This window comes from Haliotis rufescens, unplaced genomic scaffold (genome assembly GCF_023055435.1).
Source record: "Haliotis rufescens isolate VD_foot unplaced genomic scaffold, xgHalRufe1.0.p SCAF_4, whole genome shotgun sequence".
NCBI classification, from domain to species: domain Eukaryota; kingdom Metazoa; phylum Mollusca; class Gastropoda; order Lepetellida; family Haliotidae; genus Haliotis; species Haliotis rufescens.
The window spans coordinates 36,143,668-36,159,839 of NW_025964112.1; the positions used below are offsets into that span (position 1 = coordinate 36,143,668).

Below are 16,172 nucleotides of genomic sequence, written 5' to 3' on the forward strand. Positions count from 1 at the left end.
ACCGTGCTGCATGTCTACCATCATGATCAGCACTACGATGTCATCACTTCCATGCCCGCTTTTTATAGCTCTAACCATTACTGCGAACGCTGCGACCAACCTTACGACCATCCCGAAAAACATCCCTGCACCAAGGAATACCGCTGTCACCGCTGGCTCCACTCTAGCTATTGCAAGCCCCAGGAAGAGCACGGGATCCCTTGCTTGACATGTCAACGTTGGTTCCCCAATCAATCGTGTTACACTCGACATCTCCAGTCACCGTCAGAGTGAAAACCCAGCGCCTGTCAATCGATTCACAGGTGCCCGACCTGTTTTCATCTGGTCCGCGTCTTGGGGACCCCCATGGTTCACCTCGAGTGCTTCGACGAAGAACATCCCTGCTTGGTGTGCCGAGAACCCATGACCCCAGACCATCGCTGTTACATGACGCCTCTCCGTGAAGAAAACGAGGAGGAGGAGGAGGGGGAGGGAGAGGAAGCGGAGAAGGTGGGGGAAGAGGAACAACATCACGTACGAGACAATGTCCAATACGCCTTCTACGATTTTGAATGCATGCAAGTCACGGGGGAACACATTCCAAATTTGTGCGTGGTGCAACTGGGATGTGGACGGTGCATCAGTGAAGTGAGCAAGGACTTGTGCGAACACTGTCCATGGAGAGAAGAAGGATATGGTCCCAGCCGTGAGATCGTGTTTCGAGGCCCCACCACGCGACATGATGTGTGTGTGTGGTTGACCACGTTGGCTGAAACACCCAGGAAGAAGCCCCACCCAGAGGAAGAGGAGGGCAGCACACGCAAGGGGGCAACAGCACGCAAGGGGAAAAAAAGAAAACGGGAGGACACCCCCTCAAGAAAGTACGCTTCCAAACGTCAACGACATGCATCACCCCAGCAGGAGGCGGAGGAGGGGGAAGAGGTGGAGGGGGAAGAGGCCATGGAAGTGGAGAAAACAAAGAAGCCAAAGAACAAGAACACCACTTGCCATACAGTCCCGAAGGAGGATCGCATTTATGTGATGGCCCACAATGCACGATCGTATGATTTACACTTAATCCTGAAGGGTCTGTCCCCCCTCCTGGTGACACTGCCCACCAAGATCCGACATGGCCAACAAATTTTGCAGATGACCCTGGGACGGTTGTGTTTCGAAGACAGCTTAAATTTCATCCCTTACCCCCTGAAAGCCTTTCCCAAGAGCTTTGGGCTGAAAGAAATGAAGAAAGGGTACTTTCCGCACTTTTTCAATACGGGAGTCAACCAGACCTACAGAGGTCCCTATCCACCAGCCGTCACGTACGATCCCGATGGCATGTCTCCCGCGGAATGCACCGTCTTTCTCCAGTGGCATACCCAAAAAGTGCACGAGGAGTTTTGTTCGACTTACAAGGAGAACTTTTAGCTTACTGCCAGAGCGATGTGGACATTTTGAGACGGGGATGCGCCGACTTCCGACAGAACGCCATCCACTCGGTTGGCATGGATCCCTTTGTGGAAGTGATGACAGCTGCTGCCTTCACCATGAAATCCTTTCGAAAACACGACCTGAAACCCAATACCATCGCCATTCTTCCACCTCAAGGCTACCAACCCAAGAGAAACTATTCCCAGGCCTGTATGCACTGGCTCCACTATCTGATGGAAACGGACCCCCATCTGCACCTCCAGCACGCCAGGAATGGAGGTGAACAAGAGTTCACGTGTGGAGAGGGCCACCATCGGTACAGCGTGGATGGCTACGATCCAGCGACAGGCACCGACTACGAGTTCCTGGGCTGTTTCTGGCATGGGTGCCAGACCTGTCACAAGACCCAACGTGGAGAACCGCATCCCGTCCTGGGCACGTCGTTGGGAGCCCGTTACACCGACACCAGCTACCGCTTGAGTCTCTTGAGTCAACACCCTGAGGTGAAACGGATCGTCACCCTGTGGGAGCACGAGTTTATGAAAATGCAACGGGAGGACTCCGCTCTGCGTGCTTTCTTGCAGGGACCCCGCTGTATCCACGTCCCTGAGCCGCTCAACCCTCGCGACGCCTTCTATGGAGGACGCACCAATTACATTGATATTTGTTCCCTTTACCCCTACATTTGTAAGACCGGAGCGTTTCCCACGGGACACCCGACCCTTTTCCATCAACCCCCTGTGGACACGTTGTTTGAACTGAAAGGCCTGATCCAATGCCGTGTCCTACCCCTGAAACGACTCTACCATCCGCTACTGCCTTACAGATCGGGTGGCAAACTGCTCTGTCCTTTGTGTCGTACGTGTGCCGATGCCCGGTCAGATTCCCCCTGCCAGCACACGGACGAAGAGAGGTCATGGGTGGGGACGTACGCCACCGTAGAACTCCAGGAAGCCGTGAAGAAGTATGACTACCGGGTGCTTCAGATCTACGACGTTTGGCATTTTGACACTTTTGCACAGCATGACCCCGACACCCAGCAAGTGGGACTCTTTGACACTTACATTGATCGGCATTTCAAGGAGAAGCTCGAAGCCAGCGGATACCCCGAGGGATGTACGGATCACGACGCTTACATCCAGGAAATCTACGACAAAGAAGGCATTGTCTTGGACAAGGATCGCATCGAAAAAAATCCAGGACATCGCACGATTGCCAAGATGCAACTGAATTCGCTCTGGGGCAAGTTTGGACAACGGGTAGACTACAGTCAGAACGTCTATATGAACGATCCTGTACAGTACTTTGCCTTAAGGAGGGATGAACGCAATACGATCGAGGATGTGACCGTTGTCAACGAACACATGGTGGAAGTGACCTATACCCATCGGAAAGAATACCAAACCCCTCATTCTCATTTCAACGTCGCCATCGCCGCTTTGGTCACCGCCCAAGCACGTCTCAAGCTGTACGAGACCCTTGCCCTGGTGGGCCGCAGGGTCTTGTATTTTGACACGGACAGCGTCATTTACATTCATCGACCCCATGACGCGAATCCAGAGCTGGGCCATTCGTTGGGTGAGTTTACGGATGAACTGGACGGAAACATCATCAAGACGTTTGTGTCGGGAGGTCCCAAAAACTATGGCTACGAGTTAATGAACCCCAGACCCGATGGAACGCGCACGACCTGCAAAGTGCGAGGGTTCACTTTGAATTACCGAAACCAACACCATCTCAACTTTGACACCATGAAAGGACTGATACTGGGACAACGGCCTGGGAAAGAGGGGGAGAAAATCAGTTTGGATTACCCTCATCAGATCATTCGAAAAGGACCTCGGCACGAAAACGCAATTGTGACCCGACCCTCCCGAAAAGACTGTCGTACCGTGTACGACAAGCGACGTCTCGTCTACAACGAAACCACAGGGCTGCCTGTAGATACGCTCCCCTTTGGGTACAGAGACTTTCTATAATTTTTTCATGACAGCGGATCGAAACCGAATCGACATGGACCCCTACAGAAAAAAACGGATCGACATTGGACCAATCCAAAGCCTGGGTTGTCGACCCATCAGAGGCCGCGCTCGGACCATGGTGGGCTCTGATGGGTCGAACCGAGGTTGTGCTTTCTCTCTCACGCTACAAGCCTGACCCTTTGGAAAAGAAACACTAAGGACGTACCACACTGGTGGGTGGCGTGTGGGACAGAAACCATCCAATCAGAAGGTCGGATTTTCCACCAATCAGAAAGCAGAGTGTCAGTGTCTTTAAATACGACCAACGTTCCCTGGCCATCACTTTTCACTGAACGGTCCAAGCAACATCACCATCATGTTCCGACTACTACTACCGTATGACAACAATGGCCACTACCGCATCATCATCAAACAGAAGAAGAAGAAGGAGAAGGGGGACAAGGACGAGGACGTTCTCAATAGCGAGCATTTCCGTCGTGCCATGGCGGACATCCTGGGGGAGCAGCTAGTTCTACATTGGGAGATGATGAGAACATGTGCCTTGTACAAAGTTTCCCATGACTGCATGCATGAGAAGTTAAAGAGTGTTGTGGACACATTTCTGCCTCCGGAGTATGGCATCTGCATCCCCAGCATGGCACTCTACGTGGAAAAGTCAACCCCAACACCTGAAGCAACAGCACTCACAGCATCCATACTCAAAGCAGCCCAAAAAGCAGCAGCACCATACGTCGCAGCACTTACCACAGTGGTAGCAGAGGGGACGTTAAAAGAAACAGACGTACTCACCTCAGCACTCATTGCAGCGTCAGCAGCGGCAGAAGCAGCACCCATACTAACAACAACACCCTCAGAAGCAGTGAAAGCAGCACAACAACTCGACTCAGCACTATGGACAGCGATACAAGCATCAGCCGCAGCAACACCTGCAGCCGTAGAAGCAGCAGCAGTAGCACTCGTTGAAATAGTAACCTCACATGCACCCTTGCTGCAGCAGTACTCATCGCAGACAACACCATCAACAACACCCGTAGCAGCAGCAGAAGCAGCCACCACACAGGAAGAAGAAGATGCAGCTGCAGACGCAGCAACAACACCCTCACTAAAAGTATTCATCAATGCACTACAGATGGCGCAATGCGTGGCAGGTGTGAGGGCATCGAAGGGGACACCCCGAGAAGCAGCAGCAACAAAAAAATTCGCCTCAGCACTATCCTGGGCGGCAGCAACAGCCACAGCCGCCACACCCACAGCAGTAGAAGCAGAAACAGCTGCACTCGTCGCCGTAGTAACAGGAGTAACTTCAGCGCAGTCATCATCACCACCACCTTCACCATCACCGATGGACACCTCAGATGCTGCAGCATCCACACCAAAACCAGTGGCAGCAGCAATGGTAGCAGCAGTGGCACCAGCAGTAGCAGACACCACCCCCACAGCCATAGAAGCACCAGTAGCAACACCCTCACCAACAGAACTCTTCGATGCGTTCCACGCAGCAGCAGAAGCAGCCGCAGCAGCAACAACACCCTCACCAACAGCAGCAGCACCAGAACTCATCTCAGCACTATACAGAGCGGCAGTAGCAGCCGCAGCAGCAACACCTTCACCAACAGAAGCAGCAGCCACAGAAGCACTCGTTGCAACATTGAGCAGACTACCTGTGTGATGACGATGACGAAGGTTGTCATCCACTTTTTTCGCATTATTCGCATTATTTCACCTTGTTTGTCTGTATCTAAGTTGTTGTTCATTATTAAACAGGGATAAATTGAACTGACTCTTTGTGTCTTGATTGATCTCAACTCCAGTAGAATGCCGAACCGAGGGTAGAGGTTGAGTTGAGATGTCGTCTACGTTGTATGTCCGTGCGTCTGTCATGTCAGTGCACATGCTCGTTGTAATATATTATATAGTATAAATAGATAAAAGAGAAGGGCCATGTTTGAAAAATCAGCTGCCTGGTAAGACATGATGGAATCCACATGGTGTTCTGACTAATCGACACCCACCCTGCTTGCTTTGCCAACCCAAACAACAACCATCCAAAAGAACCCACACCCTCCCCCTCGTCCTCTTGGAGGCACACGCCTACGCGTGACGCCACCATGGTACGTGTCCAAATAATAAAATAAATATATAGAAATAGAGACGCGTGAAACACCACGTGTGCCTGGAGACACGAGTCAAACACCACGTATGTCTATCGATCTCTCTCTCTCCTTATAAAATACAAAATAGGATCAATAATCCTGTGGATCAACGTGTGTTTGGAGACACACACGCATGACATCACGATTGCATGGCAACATGAAGTACATTACGTTTTGCATGGAAACACGTAGTACATGACGTGTGCATGGAGACACGCGTGACAGTACGTCTGTCAACCTACACGAGTGCCAGCACCTCGGTATCATTCATGATAATAATCATCCTATGGATCAACGTCAACGTCTGTTTGAACACACACACACACACACACACACACACACACACACACACACACACACACACACACACACACAGAGAGAGAGAGAGGACACCACGTTTTGCCTGGCAACACGCGTGAAACACTACGGGTGCCTGGCAACACGAATGACAGTACACCTGTCAACCTACACGAGTGCCAGCACTTCGGTATCATGAATAAATAAATGATAATAATCATCCTATGGATCAACGTCAACGTCTGTTTGTCGTCACGCGTGGCACCACGTTTGCATGGGGGTGACACGAAGTACTTCACGTAGGCATATACCTACAACACGTTCATGTCTGTGCCTGTCGATTCACCGTTAGAATTCAGCCAACACCTTGAGCCCCTTTAAATTCGCCACTCACCGACTTTTAACTTAGACGAACGGCTGTCATCGTGGGCTACAATACACGATCGCCTTGTGGAACGAAACCTTACACCTCAAAGTTGACAAACACATCACCATACCCGATGACATGATTTGTGACATGTTGTTGCAAGATCCTTCGCCGATATGACGTCAACCTAGCAACAAAGTGGCAGAGTCGTCGATTGTGTTTGATAACTTTGATAAGCTCGTCTCAGTGAACTATCATCTCCACATGCCATCGCCACACACCCACCAAAACAAAACAAAACAAAACAAAGAACCCGACTCCCCTCCCGCCTTCCTCCCTCCTCCTTCTCCTCCTCCTCCCTCCCGTTCCTCTTCCCTCCTCCTCCTCCCTTCCCCTCCGCCGCCGCCGCCGCCGCCGCCGCCGACACGTCTATTTTTAGAACAACACACACAAAAAAAAAGGGTTTTGACGCGCTTCTTTCAATGTCGATCTTGTTCACCTTTTACGACCGCTTCTCTGGGTTTTTCCCCTTCCCGGAAACGGATGCGACGCCCTCTGGGGTGCGCACGCCACCGGAAACGGATGTGCCGCCATCTTGGATGCGTGCGCCACCGGAAACGGATGCGACGCCATGTTGGAGGCGCACGCAGGACCCATCATGGCCTGTGCGCATGCGCAGTCACGTGACCAAACCGAAACCGGAAGTGACGTCACAGATCCTCTCGACCAATCAGAAGCCAGGAGCGGTACCAAAGCGCTGTACACAACTACTAAGAAAATATGGCGGCAAAAGAACGGCGTCTAGTTGTCTGTGGTAGCCAGAATAATTACAAGATGTAGAAGACAGGTCCCACAACGCAACATAAGCGTGTTCGTTATAACCGTAGTTTACTGTAACTTATCTTATACCATACTCGCTCTCTCTGTCAGTCACGCTATGGTTTATTAACCTCATTTTTTCGCAGGATTCAGCATTGCCCTTTCTGACCAATGACTCCGCTAACATGAGGTTGGGGAAGGCGGCGAGTGAGGTCCTCAGGTCATACTGGACAAACTGACAGGGCTGCGGACACTGACACGCTGACCCGTTGAGAAGGTTGGCCAGCTTCCACGTCTTCTCTTGGAACATAATGTAAGAAAACACAGCAATAGATAACCTGCTCAAAGTCGCATCGTAGTTGTGGGTTGACCTACACTGAACATTGACCACTGTATAAAGTCGATAATCCCAGACTATGGATATGTACTTTAACATGTCGTTGCATTTATGGATGTCCTGTCATGATGGGGCAGTCAGAATCAGGGATTGAAACATATTACGGGATGTTCAGGTAAAACAATGGAATACGCAGCTGATGGCACACTAACGCTTAGTCTCAATAGAAACAAGCAGCTATATTTAAATTGAAAAGGAGCCACATTGAGATGGGAAAACGAGTGGAAAATCTAGACTTGCTTCAATTATTTTTTATTATTTTTGCATTACAGTAAGAGCTGAATGAAATGGAGAATACTACGGTTCAGGGACTGTGAGACAGACTATAGCTTTAGGCAAGGGTCGATATTTTTTGTTTGTTTGAACAGCTACGTACTCCTGTGGTTTGTATAAGATAGTTTATTCCGCGCCGGCGGGACGAGTTGGTCGAAGGCACTCAGGTTCACTCGGTTAATTCCGTCGCCTACATACACATCGGTCTTGAAACAGTTTGTTGTGTATTTTTACTGAAATTTCGTGTACACTTTGATTTGAACACAAAAGCGCAGGATATCAGTTTGAACAGTTGTATATTAGGGTCTGGCTGTGCTGTGTAAGGTGCTTTTCACATGCGACGAAACTAGTTCCAAGATGGATGCCTGGCGTTGGACTGAGATGCCGATTGTAACGATGGAGGATCAAGAATGGACCAATGGAAGGGCTTGATGGTGAACTCAAATAAGAATGATACGACAGAGGGTCTATTTCATTCTTCGCTCCAGCATACCCCCCTCCATATCCTCTGACCCCCCCCCCCCCCCCCCCCCCCCCCCCCTCCAACACACATACCCCACACACACTCCCAAGAAAAACGTATCAGATGTATTAGTTATCCTTTTTCGAGAAAGATGCTGTCACCGCCTAATGTCAGTTTGATTAAATGTAACTAGACAAGGCTGTTTTATTACTGTCATACCGAGTTCCTTCCTGAAGCATTCTTCAGTTTCCGCTTTTGTGCAGATTCTGTGGCTGACCTGATCTGAAGAAAATGATGGTGATTTATTGGCGTGACGAAGGACAAAACAAAAGTGTTTAAGATAGTATTCCAGGATTCGTACGTGATTTGATCCCAATCTTATTAAAATCAAATGATAGTTCTCGCTAAACAAAGATCTGAGGACATTCCCATTACGGGTCATGTCAGAACGACCTTTCATCGCAACAATCAGAGCGTCGCTTACCAGATTGGGAAGGTGACAGTCGGAATGTGTTTTCTGATAATACAACCTCGAAAAGTGAACACGGGTATTCCGAACGACAGGTACAGCCTGTACGACTGATACCGACAATATCATCTTCTGTCTCTTGCTTCAATGGAATAAACATTTCAAACGGAAGAGACTTTCCAAAGACTGTGGGAAGTATTGCCATACAATCTCGGCCATCTATTAGACATTCCGAATTTTCTTTGGTTCAAGTTTTCAAATTTTGTATGGATATATTTCAAAGCGTAGTCTGGAATGGATGTCGCAAGTTTGAAACTAGTGTCATAAAGCTCGAGAAAGCTGTTTTTTGATTGGCTAATGTCGACTTCTTGTTAGTCATTTCACTGGTCAGTCAAAGTTTGCGAAATGTTGTTCAGACGTGACCTGTGGGATGTCCGCAGATCAGTTGTGTAGCGGTAGCGAGCATTAATGCTAATTAGCGTTTGGATGATAGCGACCTACACTACAAGGGAGACTACTCCCATCTAAAGCACATGTTAGTGAACTAAAATAACCCATCAATGGCTGCCGACTCATAATAGAGACCTGCGTGTTTTAGCTGTAATACTGTAAACCGCTGACAAGCTCACTCACTCGATGCTAGTTTGGACATCAGTTCTATAAAGTGATGAAGTAGAGGTGATCTGGATAGTTTTATAGGTTCACAAAGTGATCACGTCATATCACAGCGTCATCGGAAGAATGCATGGCATCTCACCATTGACAAACTCATCCGGGATACTCGAGTCTGATCGACACTTGCAGACATGAACAGTTTCCTGGACGATACACTCCTCCACACAAGACCACCACGTGTACTTGCTGTGCCACCGCAGCTCCTTGATAGCCAAGGTTTCTTGGGTGTCCACGCAGCTCTCATCACCAAACGACTTGTACGGCCTGGGTAGAAACTTGTACTGGAATGAGAAATAGAGAACCAACGAGCTACCATGACGTCAGTCTCATTAAAATCAGATCTTTGTTCTCGCTATCGCTGAACAAAGATCTGAGGACATCCCATTACAGGTTACGTCAGAACGTCATGAAAGTGACAGACGGAATGTGTTTTCTGATCATGCAGCCTCGAAATATTTAACAGAGGCTATTCCGAACGACAGTTACAGGTTTTATGATTATATCCATACAATCTAGGCCATCTGTAAGCCATTCAAGAATGTTCTTTTTATCAGTTTTTAAAATTTTGTACTGAGAAAACGTCAAATTATGTTTCGAAACGTAGTCGCCAGTATGATTTCTTGTCAGTCATTTCATTGATCGGTCAAAGTGCCATGAAGTTTGAATTTACCTGTTTCGAGCGGCGAATGGTGTTAGCCAAATCTATCACTCCATAGAGGAATATGAGGTCGATAGAACCATTCTGAGCCTCACACAAAAGGAATTGTGTTATAGTAAATATTTTGTTGTGGACACGATGTCATAGAGCTGTAACCACAAATTTGAGTCAGTCAGTCAGTAAAATAAGCAGGGTTCTGTGACCTTTGGAAAATATACAAAACTGAGGAACGTGCAGTGCTCAAGTACTTGTAGGAAAAGGCCTAACACAAAATGTCATCCATGAACATATCATTAAAACACTAGGAAAGCATGCCCCTTCCGATATGCCACCGTTAAGTTTTTTTTGTTTCTCGTTTAACACCGCACTCAGCAAAATCCCAGCTGTATGACGGCGGTCTGTAAATAATTGAGTCTGGACCAGACAATCCAGTGATTGACATCTATGCAATTGGGGATACGATGACATGCATCAACCAGGTCAGCGAGCCTGACCACCCAATCTCTTTAGTCGCCTCTTACGACAAGCATGGGTTGATGGAGACTAACTCAAACCCGGATCTTCACTGGTCGTCATCATTAAGAGGTGGGCAGCACAGCATAAGCATGGTAGAGAGAGCCTTGAAGACGCCCCTCCCCGTCCTGGAAGGCCTGTCACGTCAGCAACACCAGAAATCATCAAGAGAATCCTCGATATGGTGATGACCGACCGGCGAATGACAAAGTGTCATTTTGTTAGTTCAGTGAACATTTTTCCAAGAGAGAGTACCTTACATTATTATAGAAACATTGCTAACGAAGAAAGTATCAGCTAGTTGGGTTCAAAAGCTTCTGACATCTGATCAAAAACACATCAGGCACAATATGTCTCGTGATAATCTAGGTTTGTTTAAATCTGATCCTGAAAGGATCTATCCATGATTTGAGACTATGGAAGAAAGCTGGGTTCACCACTTCCAGGCAAAACAACATTCAAAACTGTAGACACATTTGACATCACCACCACAAAAGAAGGCAAAGGCAGTCCCACTAGCTGGAAAGATTATGGCCTCAGTATTCTGGGATCCCAATCGTGAAATCATGGTGAACTATCTTCCAAAAGGCCAGATATTATTCCGAGCATATTATGCTGCAAATTTGAGGCAATTGCAGAATACAGTTAATACTACTAGACGTTGGAATCTAAAAAAGGGGTGCTTTTCCACCAGGACAATGAGCCAGGGCAATGATCAGTCACTGTCTACAATGCACGAGTGTGGCTTTGAGCTCCTTCATTGTTAGCAAACGTGTATCAAGGTGAAAGGGGAGTTGTGTTGAATTATGATTAGTTTTGATGTTTTTATGTCAAATATTTCTTAGAACTTATCAATCAACCCTCGTACCTCTAGGGGGAGGGAGGTGGGGTAACTTTGTGGTTTAAGTGTCCACTTATCAGCGAAGACCTGGGTTCGATTCACCACATGGGTACAATGTGTGAAGGCTATTGCTGGTGTCCCCGAAAAAGGTCTAAACCCTGCCTCTATGCACTTTGTATGTATCACCACACGTGATATCGCCTGTGTGAGATATATAGAGAATACTACACTCGTTCTCGTAAGATACTATTTTTACGAAATGAGTGAATTTTCTATGGTATCTGACGGAGCAAAAGCGAGTTTCACAAAAAATAGTATGTTACGAGAACGAATGTTATTTTATTCATTACCCACACTTTGATGTACGAAAATAGTGTTTTCGTTACTTTATACGTCAAACGGAAGCTGGCTCGAAGTCCGGTTGCGCACGAATAGAAAAATGCCCAAATATAGACATGCCAACTTATTTACGCATTGGTAAATAGTTCCTGTTGTTTGTGTATGAATAATTGACAATACCCCTCATGTCAGGAAATAACAGTTTTAATTTGGAGAGAGTAAACTAACTGGAATGTGTATGATGTGTACACACTGAACAAGAACAATTAAAAGTCAAACGTCACCTCCCGTTTGAATCTCGGCCTTGCCGCAAAGACGGTCACTCACGCCGCTTGTACATTCAACGGTTTGTCTGCTCAACATTACTGTTGTCAGTGGAGCTCGTTTCCAGCCTTTGGCGTTTCGGAGCATAGAAAACATTGCGATCACCAAGGAAGTAAATGTTTATCGTTCCTCCATTTATAAAAGCAGAGAAAATGGAATTGACAAAGTCGCAACGAGTTTGCTTGGATTGTGGGGAGGTCACAACATTGACGGAACCAGATGTGCTTTCGGGAAGGGCAAGGTCACCGCGAGTGTTGGAAGACATCATGTTACTAATGTCACGTTGTTGAACGCTGGACATACTGCTGTAGTTGTTCACGCTTTGGATGTTTTTGTGACCGGAAATTTTCATGATTTCTGTGCTGGGTTCACGAATCTCACGGAGTGATTGAATCATGGTTTTTCTGGCCGAGTGATTTGTGACACGTTTTCCAGTGATTACGCTGAATTGGATAGCCTTTTCACAATTGAGCCAAGTATATTTTTTTCCAACTGGTCCACGTTTAAATAAAGGTGCTAATTTCGAGTTCGTGGCCAAATAGAACGGAGTATCTGGTGAACAAAAATCTGCCGGGCGCAAACTGGCATACACTTTGCACAGTGCAACTGGACATCGTGGGTCGTAAGTGGACCATCCACGGGAAGGCACGTCACGGACATTACGTGTCATTGCCAGTGCGTGTCTTTCTTTGACGTTCATTTTACTCAATGAACTCTCTACCACCAGAGTCGAGTTTTAGAGCTTCATCTCCCAACCTCATCAAGTGATGAGGTTTTACTATTCGGAGACCAAAGTGTCTTGTGTTATTCCACCATAGTGTGTTGAGATTGGATTCTGGAGTATTAGGACCCAATTCGTTTGCATCAAACATCATGTTGATTTCATCATTGGACAGACTTTGGCCCTATTAGGTACGTTTCCTTGCCCTTGCTTGGTTGACAGAAAACTCACGATCCTGCAACAAGCTCTTTTCGTAACCTCTTGATTTTAGAAATCTGTCCATACTTGACAGCTAGCTTTGATGTCAAAGAGCTTGGTTCAGAGTCGTGGCCGTTAGATTTCTTTGTCAAGATGAAAAAGCTACACAATACATCGCATAGTTCATTTGGGGGTATGGTTTCAACCGGTCTAGCCTCAGCGTTGGCGTTCATGAATTTCTCAAAAATACTTAAGTCATATTGGGTTTTTCTCCAGGTGTTTTGATTTCGATTTTGATGTATGAAATTGTCGATGTTTGAACAATCATACTGATACACATTGTCACCTGATATATCATCAAAAAAAGGCATCCTTAAATAGTTCCTCATACACACATTCTGGAACAGTGTACAATGGGTTCAAAACGGATATAGGGGCCGACGATACAGTCTCAGGAACAACAGTAAGTCTGTGCCGTCCAACTTGCCTCATTTCACCATTTAGAGTTTTGATATTGTAGGCATTGAATGTTCTAAGTGGAATCATAGAAAGCACCCGTCCTCTGACTTCTCCGTCAATTTTGACACAATCGTTAACACGTATAGTGGTAGCCATCTTTCGATCTGCCATAATATTCTAGCAGACGATCGTGTGGGAGATGTTGGTTTTGTGTAGTAGAGAGTCTTTATTTGTTACCAAATGCAAAATATTTCAAGTTAGCCAAACAAAACACCATTTATTGTCATGACATGTATTAAAATTGATTGTGATTGTTTGTAAACGTCTCGCGGGATCGGGTGGTCAGGCTTGCTGACTTGGTTGATGAATGTCATCGATCCCAATTGCGTGGATCGATGCTCATGATGTCAATCACTGGATTGTCTGGTCCAGACTCGATTATTTACAGACCGCCGTCATATAGCTGGGATATTGCTGAGTGCGGCGTAAAACAACAAACAAACAAACAAACCCAAAGTGAATAATCTAAGCAATGGACGAACATTAACTCCGGCTGTTGTGTCGCGTACGAGATACCGACCCTGGTCAACATTCATGAACATATGTAAGTGCTCGCCATGTCCGAGAGTTAACTCCCCTCCAGTGTCGCCATCTTTTACACCGTTAAACACAAAACATCGACTCCAAAACTCAGCAGCAACATCGACTTCACGTTTGCGGATGGTCGCTTTCAAGATAAAATCTTCCTTCTTTATCCCCCAACCATACGGAGCATTGCGTGCAGCGTTCGCGTCAGCCTTTGAATATTCCATGCCAGTTGCGTTGTTGAACAAATTGTACACATATGGAGACATCAAGACGTCCTTCTCAGCATCCGTGAGGTTGGCCTGTTTGACGTAGTTCCTGCTGCAGACGCTAATCGCCGGGAGTTTCATGTTCGTCGGTTTTTCCATGTGCGTCAGTGTCCGAAACGGCACGGATGGTCGAAATACGTAGCGAAGACATTCACAGCGAAGCCCACCAAGCAGCCAGCACAAACCAACGTCATGGCTATCCACATAATCCTAAAATGAACACATTCACGGCGATTAGTAAATAATAATAATGATAATAATAATAATATATTAAGCCTTTTCACACAAAAAACGTGTCACACACGGCGTGTCAAGGGCTCTGGCGATTAATATACGGCCTAGCGTCTAATTGAGGAAATACGGTAGTTTTGTGTCGGAAGTTTTTGGCGTTCTAGGCCGCAACCCTGACTGCTACGTTGATGACCTTAAAAGATTTAACGAAGGCATTTTTTTCCATAAAAATGAAATGTTTATGAAACTGGGACATTCTATTGCGACCAGAATCGGAACAGGCTATTTCCTCATTGAAACAACCGACAAAAACATCATATAACATGTTTGAAGAAACTTTATTCATGACATCACTGAAGTCAAAGCACACTTGATATCGCAACTTATCAAACTTGATTAGATTCATTTCAGAACACGCACAATTAAGAAAATCATTCACAAACCACTGTTTCTGGGCCATAATAGTCGCTATAATGTTCTTTCACACGCTTGCGTGAATCCGTGTCAAAATAGCCTTGTCTGCAGCCTTAAAAGCGTCTTGTCTGCGGCTGTTCAGTCATACCCAATTTCCATTGGTAATCACACCGTACCAGCAGGCTCATTCCCAGTGAATCCTCAGGTTAAAGTTGTACCATATCATAGCTCGGTGTTGTCATCTTGCTTATAAACCTACTGGCTGTTTGTGTAACTCGATATGGAGTTTTTGAAATTGTGGTAACACATCGCAGGAGGGCTTACAATCATTATAAAACCTTGATAGAACAAAAACTACAAACAGCCCTCGAGACGCACGTGCAGATTTCATGCCAAGGTCACGTGCCACGTGCTGAGGTCACCGGTTTCATTTAACCGAGTTCACGACTGCAGGCAATATTTCATCTCCGATACAGGTTATACATTTGAGAGTTTTTTATTACAGTTATTTAATTAAAAACGTTGTCTATGCGATGAGTGGGTTTATAAGTTGAACAAACCATTTCTCCTATACTTCATAACCTGCCTGCTGATCATCACTGATGCACAGAAAATGTAAACATTGGCAGCCAAATTTACAGTTTTGAAGTGTGAGTAACTGTGATGGAAGACCAGGTCTGTCACATTCAAGTTCGGGGTGGAGAGACGTTTATTTTGATTTTTTTTATTATTTACTGGGGGTAATTGCTAACGAACTAATAAGACTTGCAGATGCAAACTAAATAGTAGAATGTTAATTCATAAAGTTTGTTGTGGAAATATACTGAACAGCATTTAAAAAGGCACCAGCAATAAATCTTGAAATATTACAAAAACAACTTCAGCAATGACCGATTTTGATTAAAACAGGTGTGTGCACGTGTGTGTGTGTGTGTGTGTGGCTGCTTGTACTAGTCAGGACTGATGCCGATTTATAGTGCTAGCTCACTGAGATACCATGCCGCAGTTTAACATGAATACCCCACTCAGACACAGTATACGGACTCCAAGCCGACCAGTCCTTGTTTTAGCCCCTTATTGCCGAGTGCCAGACAGGGTAACAACAAGTACAATCTTTTAACGTCTTTTGGTATGACGCGGCCGGGGATCGAACCCCGGACCTTCCGCTCTCCGGGCGAACGCTCTACCACAAGACCACGGAGGCGGGCTGATTAGAACAGACATAGACGGATTATTAAGAAAGACGACAAAGGAAACAGGAATACCACACAGTAATTACAATTACGTCATCAGTGTAAGGAAGACACGTAGGGTTAAA

At 46.4% G+C, this 16,172-nt stretch overlaps 3 protein-coding genes across 3 annotated transcripts; 2 read left to right on the forward strand and 1 right to left on the reverse strand.

Moving 5' to 3' along the window:
* Positions 1–1,481: 1,481 nt before the first annotated feature.
* LOC125372258 lies at positions 1,482–3,386 on the forward strand. The gene has a single exon (XM_048381555.1). The coding sequence runs from the start codon at positions 1,482–1,484 to the stop codon at positions 3,384–3,386; it is 1,905 nt and encodes a 634-aa protein (XP_048237512.1).
* A 358-nt stretch (positions 3,387–3,744) lies between these two features.
* LOC125372259 (angiomotin-like) lies at positions 3,745–5,058 on the forward strand. Its single transcript, XM_048381556.1, has one exon. It carries the CDS (start codon positions 3,745–3,747, stop codon positions 5,056–5,058), a length of 1,314 nt encoding a protein of 437 aa, XP_048237513.1.
* A 2,046-nt stretch (positions 5,059–7,104) lies between these two features.
* Positions 7,105–14,290, reverse strand: LOC124134756. The gene is made up of 3 exons (XM_048381557.1): positions 13,898–14,290; positions 9,385–9,583; positions 7,105–7,325 (listed from the first exon to the last, which is right to left on the reverse strand). Exons 1-3 carry the CDS (start codon positions 14,288–14,290, stop codon positions 7,105–7,107), a joined length of 813 nt encoding a protein of 270 aa, XP_048237514.1.
* Positions 14,291–16,172: the final 1,882 nt, after the last annotated feature.

Coding starts and splice junctions, on each gene's coding strand:
- LOC124134756 (XM_048381557.1), bottom strand. CDS start 14,290: ATGAAACTCCCGGCGATTAGCGTCTGCAGCAGGAACTACGTCAAACAG. Junction 9,584..13,897: donor ACACAACAGCCGGAGTTAAT/GTTCGTCCATTG, acceptor TTCTCATTCCAG/TACAAGTTTCTACCCAGGCC. Junction 7,326..9,384: donor CCCGGATGAGTTTGTCAATG/GTGAGATGCCAT, acceptor TTATGTTCCAAG/AGAAGACGTGGAAGCTGGCC.
- LOC125372258 (XM_048381555.1), top strand. CDS start 1,482: ATGGATCCCTTTGTGGAAGTGATGACAGCTGCTGCCTTCACCATGAAA.
- LOC125372259 (XM_048381556.1), top strand. CDS start 3,745: ATGTTCCGACTACTACTACCGTATGACAACAATGGCCACTACCGCATC.